At 42.7% G+C, this 12,590-nt stretch overlaps 1 protein-coding gene across 2 annotated transcripts in view; it reads right to left on the bottom strand.

Annotated features, from left to right (window-relative positions):
• sorl1 (sortilin-related receptor, L(DLR class) A repeats containing) overlaps positions 1–12,245 on the bottom strand; it is a 130,404-nt gene extending 118,159 nt beyond the window's left edge. For both annotated transcript variants that reach the window (XM_022210725.2, XM_022210727.2), the window contains exon 1: positions 11,855–12,245. In XM_022210725.2, coding sequence (XP_022066417.1) covers positions 11,855–12,175 — 321 coding nt within the window. In that variant the 5' untranslated portion in view covers positions 12,176–12,245. The remainder of the gene's footprint in view (positions 1–11,854) is intronic.
• Positions 12,246–12,590: the final 345 nt, after the last annotated feature.

Below are 12,590 nucleotides of genomic sequence, written 5' to 3'. Positions count from 1 at the left end.
CCAAACCACTTCATTGCTATCTGCTGCATTCCTTCTCTTCCTTCCCACCCTTCTGGCGCTTTGATATCCTTTGGTAGCGTGGAGGAGTTGGGCTCAGTGTCTGATACTACCAAGGAGCGGAACATAGCAACAATACGCCTGGGCATTTAGCCTACTCTCCTCTCTCCACCCTCCCCTCTCCTCAGCTCTGAGCTCTCCATTATTCAGCCGAGAGGAGAGTGTGTGTGGAGTGTGGGGGGGGGGGGCAGGCATCGTGGCCAGGAGAGCATCGGCGGCGGAGCCTGTCTCAAACAATGACATCATCCCTGCAGGACTGGCAGGCTATGAAGGCTCACCAAGCTCTGAATGCTCTCCAGTTTGCATGTGCTGTTAGTGACCAGTGTATTTATGGCTACAGGGAGGATGCATAATAGACCCACTATTCCCCTCACAATGACAGCAAACTTCCCCGTCTGAGTTCTTTCAGGTTCAGAAGGTGAGGTGTTTTAAGAATTTGTAGATAAAAACAGCACTTAAATGCATGTGAAAACATGGGTAAATAGTGCTGCGCAGTTGAGTGGATGAGACCGAGTGTCAACAAGGTCTACCTTTAAAACATGGTGTGGCACGGAATGGATGCTCTCAACAGAAAATGATGAATATTATTAAAGCTGAATGAGAAGTGGGGGAATGTTGTTCCACACCAAGAAAGCCCTGCTTGAAACGTCTTGACAGCAGCTGCACAAACTCAACCAGACACAAACTAATGAAGATGTTTTCATACTGGAGCTAAGTGCCATGTTACAACACACACACACACACACACACACAGGCAGCTGCTGTGCCTCCAGCCTGAGTTCAGGGAGTTAAGAGTCAGTTTGAGATGAATTTTAGGGGGATTTGAGAATCAGAACCAACATGCGAGTGTCGAGAGTGAGCGTAACGAGGCATGGCATCTGAAAGAATGTCAGAAGGAGAGCGTCTGTTGGTTTGAGAATGCAACTTGTGAGAGATCGATGCTGCTGCAAACACTTCTCCAACTCCACGTGGTTCAGTGTCATTCAGGTGGATTTTAGACTGGCTCTAACGCAGCACACATCACTAACATGCCAGTGTTGTGTGATCATCTGGGGTGTTTTTGTTTTGGAAAGCGCTCAATGCTCGTCAGACTACTGTTGTCACAATACTGAACTCATGACTGTGACACGATACGTGCTTAAATATCTCGGTACTGATACCAGGGCTGGGCACTATAGCTGAAAAGTCTGTCACAATAATATGCTTCACTTCAGATCATATCAATAATTGTTGCTAATTTTTAACAACCTATTAAGACCAGCAATAAAAAGCTTTAAGCTGAATTTTACCACTTGAGCCTATTTATTAATGTAAACCTGCAAAAATTCTGATATTCATAGGTGTAGGTGGTGTGAGACACAGACTGTGGTGATGAGAGGCCCAGGCAGCCACAGACTAGCACACCTTGGGAGACCTCTATTGAGCAAATTGCTCATTGCCATTGACAACTTGTCTGTGGTCAATACATATCACTATAATATTTTACCCAGGCCTAAACGATACTGAAATATTCAGTACCACACCATGGCATACCACAGCTAAAACTTAACCCTCGTGTTGTCCTCACCAAAAAATGTTGTTGCCTTGTCTGAAAAAAAGTCCAAAAATTCAGAAAAAAATCCCCCAAATTTATAAAAAAAACGCAAAATCTTCAGGAAGAAAATTCCTGAAAAGGTTCTGTCAAAAATTTTATTTTTTAAAATAAAAAATCCCCAAATTTGACAGCGAAAATTCACAGGATTTTGGTTGATTTTTTTCTGAATGTTCTTAAACATTTTTAGTTTTTTTTCCACCAAAAAATGTTCAAAAATTTCCTAAAAATTTTTGAAAATGTGGAAGTTTTCACTGTGAAATTTTTTTTTTTCCCCAAATTTTTAAAACTTTAAAACGGGTCAATTTGACCCGAAGGAGGACGACAGGAGGGTGAAACACAGGTGAAGCTGAACAGTGAAGCAACTACACCAACGGAGACACAGTATGCTACAACAACTAGAATTAAGGCAGACATTCAGGGGGAAAACTTAGGAGGTGTCCAAAAAATTTAAGAGAATAATAATTTTATCTGTTTTATTTCACTGTTTTGCTTTTATTATTTCTTATTTTGGTTGACTATTGGATCTTTTATCTGTTTTATTTCACTGTTTTGCTTTTATTGTTTCTTATTTTTGATGACTATTGGATCTTTCATCTGTTTTACTTTTATTGTTTCTTACTGTTGATGATTAGTTTACTGTAAAGCACTTTGGTTGCTACATACCTTTTTAAATGTGCTAAAAAAACTAGCAGAAAGGGGAGACAAAAGTGCCACACACCACTGTAACACTAAAATAAACCACAATAATGGCATTTAAACCCCCAACACCTTGAACTCCCATGGTGCATTGCAGCACGACAGTTCAGTCATAGCGGCCAGCTCTGCAATCGTTACATTATTTTAGCTATCCCTGCGGTAAAATAAGCATTTTCTAGCCTAAAAAATGTAACACAATATAAAATAAATATCTAAAAAATAATAATTAAAACATATAAAAACAATATTTAATGGAAATAAAGCCCCACGATAGATGAGTGACCGCTGTATATCATTAAACTCCTATAGTGAAAAGTTTTTTTGTCATGGTTTACACTAAAACAGTCACTCTTACAAGTTCAATATAAAACAGGATATAGTGCTTTTGTTATCAGCTGGTATGGTGAAACGCTGTGACAGACCTGTCTGTCCAGGACTGTGACATTTTCTCTGGTCTCTCTACTGGCTGCCGCTTCTCATGCTAACCGCACAGTAAACAAGCAGAATGGCATGGGGCAATGCAGCCAAACTCCAAACTGGGTCACAGTCTCTGCTAATGTTTTTGGAATATGTACACCTCCAACAACCATAACACACAACACCTTCCTTCATGAATTTGGACTAAAGCTGGGAAAATTTAAGTCAATGAAGCACCACAATTCTTCCCTCTTATGGTTCTGACATATCACATTAAGATAATACTGTGGTTCCAGAAACACGAGTGACCGTCACAGCGCTCGATTTAGACGGTCGCCATTTGCGACTAAAAACGTCGCAAATGGCGACCTGGTGACTGTCGAAATCGAGCGCTCCATCGAGCTGAACCGCCTATCATGTTTTCTTCGTGGAGGCAGCCACTTTGTATGATGTCATCAACCTGCCATGATTCCCAGCGCTCGCGGAGACCTGGCGACCGTCTAAATCGAGTGCTGCCGTCATGGTTTGGGAAACACCTGTTGGTTTAATATACCTTGTGATCCAAACAATTATTGTCTGAAGTCTATTCCATAGTGAAAAATCTGAATCGAAATCAAGTGTTTAAAGCCGCGCAGATACTGTACAAAATTTATCACAATGTATGGTTCATCTACTACACATCTTAGTCTGCCTCCCTGCAGCCAAAATCTGGGACTTCTCTGCTCAAACTGAACAAATCAATCAATCAGCCATGATGTGGAGTTCACACTGGCCATGACCCTTGATCGGTTTGTCTACTGACAGTTCAAATAAAACCTTTGCAAACACGACGGCAAGATGGGATAAAGAGCAAAAAACAAAAAAGGCAGCGTTTATTTTGTATAATTCCAAAGCTGAAATTTGAGCAAGAAGTGCAAATTTATGTCAGTGGTTAATTGAAGTTAATTACACCTGTCTGAATATGTTTTATCTATGCCATACTTGAAAGTAATCAGCACTGTAGTTTATTATAAACAGAAGTTATGGGTGAGGGTTTTTAGCAAGCAAATACCAACCACCATTTTAAACTTCATAAATAAAGAAGTCACAGATTAACTCTAATATCTAAAGTCTAAAGTAAAACGGTGGTTGTAGAAATAGACATACTACTACAACATACGCTACAAAATGTGCTCACTCCCTGTATGCTTGTCACTGTTTATTTACACTAGTGCAAGCAGACGATGATAAAGAGGGGTAATTGCAGCATCAGGAGAGCAGAAATAGCACGAACGGCGTCTCAGAGCAACAACAGCTGGTGAGAGTACAGCAGGTACGAGGATTTAAAGTGTGTGACTTATCATCACGGAGCTCGTCTCATGAAACGGTTTTACGATTTGGCAAATTTTCAAATCGTCAGCTTTTAAAAAGGCGAATTAATCGAATTAATTCGATTTATCGCCCAGCCCTAGTTGTCAATTATATTTTTGTGCATCTTGACGAGTTACATATGCCTACCAAATCTCATAGCTGTAGGTGACACGAACTGGTCGTAGATCCTGTTTGAAATTTTCCAGGTGGCGCTCTGGAGCCATTTTGGCAAACACGTGCAATTTTGATAGTGTAGGAAAAGTCAAAGGGGGAAAATTGAGGTTTGACAAAAGAAAGGCATCATTAATTCTATTAGTAACACCGGTGCTGACAAATCAAAATGTCTGCTGTGAAGAAGGACAGTCTTTTAAAAAGGGCAATCCAATAATTCAGCGATGGAGATATATTTCCTTATGACGATAAAAGCTTCTCAGCCCAGGAACACTGTGTAACCAAGAATGAATGGTCACTTTGGCAGAACTTTAGAAGTCCTTTGCAAAGACAGAAAAACCTCCAGGAAGGAACGCATCGGCAGCACTCCATCAATCAGGCTGTAATGGTACAGCAGTTAGATGGAAGCCACGCTGAGAAAAAAGCATGGCAGTCCACGTGGAGTTTGCCAAACTGCATTCAAGGGACTTGGAAAGCCTTGGGAAAAGATCGTTGTGGCGTGCAGGGACAATGACTGAACTCTCATCTCACATCTGAGAAAACAGCAGGCACTGCTCATCACCAGGCTACAGTCAAGCATGGCGGTGGCAGCATCATGTTATGGAGGTAATTCTTCGCTACAGGGACAGGGAGACGGTTTAGATTTCAGGAAAGGAAGAAGACAGCCATGTAGACAGAGGTCTTTGAGGACCGGAGTGCAGCTTCCAGAGACTGGGGCCACGGTTAACCTCTCAGCACCACAATAACCCAAGGCATACATTTAAGATAAGGCTTCTAGATATGGCTTAGTCCCAATCACAGCCCAGACTGAAACCTCATAGAGCATCTGTGGAGAGCTCTTAAGATGGCAGTTCACAGACAGGAAGATTGGGATAAACTGCCTAAATCCAGGTGTGCAAAGCCTGTAGAGACGAATCCAAGGAGCTGTAATTGCTGCCAAGTGGCCCAAAGTGCTGAAATAAGGGTGTGAATACAAAACTGTTTTACACACACAATGCTTCCACTTTGACATTACTGAACTGACTGTTTAGGTAAAATGCCTGTTTTATCAATTTCAAGTTAAAACTACAACATTATAAAGAGAGCAAAAGATGAAAGGAACTGAACACTTTGACTATCGCAACTCAGTGAAAACACAACTCTGGATCGGTCGAGTGGCTCCTTCGTAATTCATCAACCAAAAGTTTTCTTGGTCCAAGGTTCTTCTATGTGACGATTTGCTGCGACTATCAGTCAGACAAAAAAGGGCACTTTGACACAGACATTTTTTCACTATTTTCTGGCATTTAATGGACTAAACAACAAAAAGAATCAACTGATTGATCAATAATAATAACTAGAATTTAGCTCATCTGCAGCTCAAAAACTTCGATGTCGTTACTAGAATGATTAGTTTAACATCAACTAATTATCAACCTTAAGCCATTTGCTTCTGAATAATTTAATCATTGTACAACAGAGATCAAGTATTTCTCAGTTTTCAGCTATATAAAAGCAGAAACAGGTCTAATTGGGAAACACTTCATTTCATTACATTTTCAACATGATTCCGTGGGTTTCATGAGAGTCTGCGAGTGGTGAGGCCAAAAGGTTACCTAACAAGTGGGAGAATTTTTGCAACCTTAAAAAACACCAAACTGACAAAGACAAAGTGTTGATAACAAGACATGCAATCAAGACATCCCCTGGTTGCCTTGGTGATGGCTGATACCAGTTCATTTATAGGCCATGCTTTGTAAGAGTGCTTTAAAGCCATAAAAATGACTTGAAGTGACACTTGAACTTTGCACACATTCAACCAGAGAGATGATATTTTTCAGGAAATTGCCTCACTCACACTGTGGTATAACAAAAATGACAAAATGCTACTCCCAAAAATCACCTTCTGGGGTTCTACCCTGCTCTTTAAAATGACTGTTTCATCCCATCCATCCTCTATACACCGCTTTATCCTCACTAGGGTCATGGGGGGTGCTGGAGTCTATCCCAGCTGACTCGGGCAAAGGCAGGGGACACCCTGGACAGTTCACCAGTCTGTCACAGGGCTACATATACAGACACACAATCACACCTACGGACAATTTAGAGTAACCAATTAACCTCAGCATGCTTTTGGACTGTGGGAGGAAGCCAGAGTACCCGGAGAAAACCCACACATGCACAGGGAGAACATGCAAACTCCATGCAGACAGATCCCAGGCCGGGATTTGAACCGGGGATCTTCTTGCTGCAAGGCAAAAGTGCTAACCACTACGGCACTGTGCAGCCCTGTTTCATCCCAGCCTGTGATATTTTAATCTTCACCAAGTCACTGTCAAGCCATATTAGGTCAATGGATTTATAATTAAGTATGCAAACTGTACCCAGCTCAGACCGAGCCATTACCTCCAATTACAATGCCTGCTCAAGCTTCTTAACAAATCCAGTCAAACCACTACAAGCCAACAGGGACACCGACAGAGGAACGAACACTCAAGAAGCTAGGCATTTAATAACAACCTCCTCCGGTGCTGTCTTTCACAAGTGAGAGTGATCCTGATCCGACTCTCTGGAAGCTATTTGTCCTTTTCTGCTGTTTGGACTGCGGGTGTCACCAGACAAGGAAGCGTTGGTCAGCGTGAGACAGCAAGATGATGACGGATGACGGAGAGACACACTTCCCTCTGCTCACTTCTCTTCAGCGGAGCTCTCTGGCTGTTTCACCACACTCACACACATACACAGTGTTTTATTTCTCCTGTGTGTCTTGTCATACCAGTCCTCTAGAATTTTAGTTACTTCTTTTGCACAAAGTTCATTTTGATCTCTAGCTGCCACTTTTTGTTGCTGCTTTTCCCTCAGCAACCAACAGAAATACCCAAAATAATCTATAACCGCAAGTAAATTCTGAAGAAGTCACTTAACAATTGCTTTATTTTGATGCTCTTAAAATCAAGGTTTTTTTTAAACTGCTAAGGATTCGGGATTGATGAGGGTTGTACAGTAGTTGGGTGGTTAGCACTGTCGCCTTGCAGCTAGAAGATCCCCGGTTCGCATCCCAGCCTTCCCAGGATCTTTCTGCATGGAGTTTGCATGTTCTCCCCGTACATGTGTGGGTTTTCTCTGGGTACTCCGGCTTCCTCCCACAATCCAAAAGCATGCTGAGGTTAATTTGTGATTCTAAATTGTCCGTAGGTGTGAATGTGAGTGTGACTGTTCGTGTCTATGTGTAGTCCTGTGATAGACTGGTGACCTGTCCAGAGTGTCTCCTGTCTTCACCCTAAGTCACCTGGAATAGACTCCAGGCCCTCAGAGACCCTAATGAGGATTAAGCGGTGTATAGATAACATGGACGTGTATGTAGCAGAATATGATCTGAAATAGACTCAAGGATGACATCACGGCAATACAAACTGACCAGAGAGACCTCACAGAAATATCAAAGACAAACCGCTATATGATATATTTAACTGAAATTGCTCATCTGAACAACCAGTGATTGCTAAAGGAAAATCTTGAAAACTATCAAGGGTGCCCAAACTTTTGCATACCACTGTAAAGCTTGTTTTGCCATCTCCAGACCGAAACCCAAAGGTATTCAGTTTGCTATCACATCATACTCAGACTGCCTACAGAGTTTCATTTTGGAGTAGCTGAAAGCACATTTTTTGGTTTAGATTTTTTAATTACTAAAAATATCTATTAATTATCAGAGTTTTTATTTTCGCCCCACATCTAGCCACAGAAAAGCTTCAACCTTAGAGGCACAAATCCATTCTCCCTTCACAATACCAGCTCATCTGTGTGTACAGTATCATCAACCAACAGATTTCCGAGCCTTCCTCTGAAAGTTTCACAATGACACAGCCGTAACTTTCACTTTCTGGCTGCACTTGGAGGTGAAACGTTTTCCCGGGCAATCATGTTTCATCGAGAATGCTGCAGTTTGTTCGGAGATGCTTCATTACACTCCTTCACCATGCTGTTGTCTGGCTGTGCTCAAAAGCTGTATAATGTGGGGAGGCAAGGAGAGCGTAACGGCTCAGTGCATGATGTCAGACCACTAGATGAAATGTCTTTGTAATGAATGGCAACGCTATACCAGCACTGAAGGCTGCACCACCACAAATAATTATACACTGACTGACTGTTCCTCAGCAAATAAATGCTGCATCACACTGAACGGGGACACAGGGCATGAGGATGACAACAAGCATGGATATTGAAAAAAACAAGGTGGTTGTATTCAACCAAGTGCTGCAGTGTAATTTGTTCAAATAAGAGCTTTGTACCACCAAGTCTGGAAAAACACATAGGTAGAATGGTACAGATCACGAGGAAAACATTTGCTTTCATATTTAGCTAGAATAAGGACAGTGACCTAGCCTAGCCAAGCTAGACCCATGTTCTGAAGGCACAAGGGTCTAGGCACGCTCGACAGGGAGGGAGGTGGGCTAAAAGGTTGTCTATCAAATCACTCTGCAGCAATTGGGTAGGTATACAACCAATCAGCGCAACGAATAGGCTTCCTAGAGCGCCGGAAATCAGAGGAGGCGGTAGTTCGGTGAAGCCTTATTTATACAGTCAATGGGTGAAGCTCAAGTATATTACAGACATGTTAACAGAAAGATTATTCAGAGTCGGTGCTAATGGAGCTCAACGACTGTTGTCATTTTTGTTGTCGACCCTGGCAGAGAATTAAATTCGTTACCGTGGGTTGTCTAGCGCGGCTAGGCTAGTTGTTTCCGGTTGTTTCTGTCAGAATCGTCGCGCCTCTGTCGTCACTTAGTTACGCCTGCCTTCTGACTCTACACTTCATGGTGATTCGTCCAGCCAGTTTTAGGAGCATCCAACCTCGAGCCTTATGGAGGGTAACTAGACCCACCCTGGCAGAGAATTAAATTTGTTGCCGTGGGTTGTCTAGCGCGGCTAGGCTACTTTGTACCACCAAGTCCGGAAAAACACATAAGCAGAATGGTACAGATCATGAGGAAAACATTTGCTTTCATATTTAGCTAGAATAAGGACAGTGACCTGAAGTGAGCACCAATATATGTATACAGGCAGGCCCATAGGTACAGCGACACAATCTGTGTCATTTTACCTCTGCACACCATCGCAATGGATGTGAAATGGCACAATGGAGATTTGATTGAAATGTGCAGTTTCACTTTTGATTCAAGGAATTTACAAAAACATGCATTAATTAAAGCCATTTTACAATCTCCCTCTATTTTCAAAGTATCAGAATCAATTGGCAAATGACTGATTTGCAGTTTCATGACCATGTGAGGCCCGTTTCTTCATTATGTTATGATAAAGTGAGGAGATCAAGAGTCTGATTCAAATTGTTGAATTTAAATTCAGTAGCTCATGGGAACTTTCACTATGCGGTGCAAAGAGGTGTTGCTACATGAGAAGGAGGCAGAAACACGAGTACAGACCCATCAGCGAGACATTATTTAGGAGTGACCAAATCAACAACTTGGTACGTTCCGTAAAAGAAGGAATTCAGTGGCAATCTCAGCAACACCAAATAGACTGGAGGAGAACTAAAATCTACAATCACAGAATTCTTTCTCCGATTTAGAAAAACCTCCAATCAGGAGACGCCTTCATGAATGTAAATACACAGGATTTACCTCAAGCTGCAAACCACTGGTAGCACTCAGAACAGAAAGGCCTGACCAGACATTACTAAAAAAAAAAAAAAAACATGGAAAAGCTTCCAGTTCTGGAACAAGAGTCTTTGAACAGACAGAACCAGATGAACTTATAGCAGAATGATGGTTTAGAAGAGTGTGGAGAAGGCGAGAAAGGGCTCATGGTCCACAGCAGACCTCACCATCTGTCAAACATGGTGGAGGCAGTGTGATGGCATGGACACGTATGACTGCCAATGGAACTGTGGCACTGGTGTTTACTGACTGAAGATGACAGCTGATAGAAGCAGGGAGATGAAAGCAGATTCAAGACGACAGTGCTTCACAGTGCAGACGAACAAAACATAACACAATGTTCTTAAATGGCCAAGTCAGTGACCTGACCTCAACACAGCTGAGCTGATTTTTGCTTGCTGAAGACAAATCTCTGAAAGAATCACAAGAAGCAGCACCCGAAGGCAGCTGCAGACAAGGCTTAGCGAAACATCTCATGGGAGGAAAGCCAGTCTTTGCTGAGTAACGTGGGTTCCAGACTTCAGGCAGTCATTGGCCACGAAGTATTTGCATCCAAGTATTGACAATTATCCTGCTATTTATGATACTTTGTCCTGTTATTTTTGAGCCTGTGAAAATAGAGGGACTATGCAACCATCAGAGAATCTGTATCATTGCAGAGCAGGTTTTCACATATAAAGAATTTGACTGTGCTTTGGTGCGTAACAATAAACACTGAGAAGTCGAAAAAAAATTAAGATAGATAAAAGATTATATAACCAAGTGCTACAAGACAAATAAGAAACATTACGACTGTAATAAAAGGCAAGTGTAGCAAATTAAAACTATTATAAAGCATTATTTATGTGAGACTGCTGTAAAGTCTACATGTTCATTTCAAATCCAAAAGGGGAAAAAAATGAAAACTGTGTCACTGTTCAAATACTTGGACAACCACCTGGGCAGTATTTTTTTTTAAATGCCAAACTCAACTTTCACTTACTTCAATTATATTCACTACAATTCTGCTCCAACTATCCAGTGATGCCCTATTAAATTCAAACTCTATTTTGATTGTACTGTGTGCTAAACAGAAGCTTGCTAAAGACTCAGAAATTGCCTTTAGATGTCCTCTCTCAGAAGTGGACAGTTTTGGACGAGCACAGCATTTATTGTATTACTGCCGAATAAAGTTTGCCTTTTGTGTCTGTATGCAGTCCTTGTTTGGGAAACTGGGTTCTGAACACACACACACACACACACACACACACACACTGCACTGAGCAGCACATCCTCTGGAGACGGCAGGTAAAAACCAAACAACCACAACCGCCAGTTCTCTGAGCATTTAGCCTCAGAGTCTTCTTCTACTCGAACATTCTCACGCAAAGCCTGTCTACAAAATGTTTGCTTTCCTTGTCTGTGTCGCTCCTGCTTACATACACACCTGGCAGCACGAAAACGAAGATGTTTTGAGAATATTAAGGGTTTTCTGGTAACTTCTGCACACACTCGGTCTCCGTGGTAGCAAATGAACAGTTACTTTTGTGTAACTTCAGCATCTACCGGAGGAGCTGCCTCGGAGGCTGCCATTAAGTGAGTGCAGGTTTGTGGGGTTATTTGAATACACGTTTAGTGAGCTGCAACGTTACACTGGCAGCCTTACACCGAAGCACCTGGTGAACCGACTGAGTCACCAAACGCTTCCTGGTCTGTTCACCGGGGACGTTTCTTTGAGGTTGACCGGCCACCCTGCCCCTCTGCCCGCACAGCAGTGACCACCGGCGGGGCTGCTCCAGCATAAGGTGCAAGAAATGATGGGACTTGGAAAACAACAGTGCGGCTGGCGTAATTTCTTCTAGACACCCTTGCCAGCTAAGGTCAGTCTGAGGTGATGTACAAAGCTCATATGAATGTGGCACCGGGGCATTACCTGGCCGTACACCTTTGGCATCGCCGAGTCACCGGAGCTCCGGCGGCTTCGATGCTGCGGATGGGCGCCCGAGTCCGACCCGCCTTCAGCTGCGCTACGAGCGGCCAGAGGCAGCGCTGGAGCCGCGGCGCCTCCTCCACCTCCGTCTGGTAAATCCTCATTTGCTTCTATTGTGAAAAAGCCTCTGTTTTGCGGCAGCATGTAGCGCTGCTCCGGGTGAAGACGAAGGGTCGACGAGTTTATTCCTGCAAGCCCGAGGACTAATAAATATAACGAACACCGAAGAGAGGACAGCATCTTGCCTGCCTGTGATATCGCCATGTTTGTGTATGTTTGGCTTCTGGATTAGGTAAGACCGAAGAGCTCCTTCTACTGGCAGTGATGCCCCCGATGCTGCATTCACAAACTATGGGAATGTCCGGAACAAGCAGACTTCTCGGTTCACAATATGCTTGCGCTGGCTCAGTGTCACACACACAAAGGAGGTTAAGAAGCCTGCAGGATTCACGCCATGTCTGCTTTTATAGGAGACACCAGTACCAGAGAGAAACACCTCGGAAATACACATAGAAGAAAACATTCAGCAGCCGCAAAGCTCACACAGAACCAGACTAAATCAATACTAAATCTGTGATGGTATATTAATCAATATATATACTCACAGCTACTCATCAATAAATATATTCACACACACGCCCAGTTTGATTTATACTGACTTTTCATTGGACCGGTTTTG

The sequence above is a fragment of the Acanthochromis polyacanthus genome, chromosome 13, assembly GCF_021347895.1.
Source record: "Acanthochromis polyacanthus isolate Apoly-LR-REF ecotype Palm Island chromosome 13, KAUST_Apoly_ChrSc, whole genome shotgun sequence".
Lineage (NCBI taxonomy): Eukaryota > Metazoa > Chordata > Actinopteri > Pomacentridae > Acanthochromis > Acanthochromis polyacanthus.
This window is presented reverse-complemented; position numbering and strand designations above follow the sequence as displayed.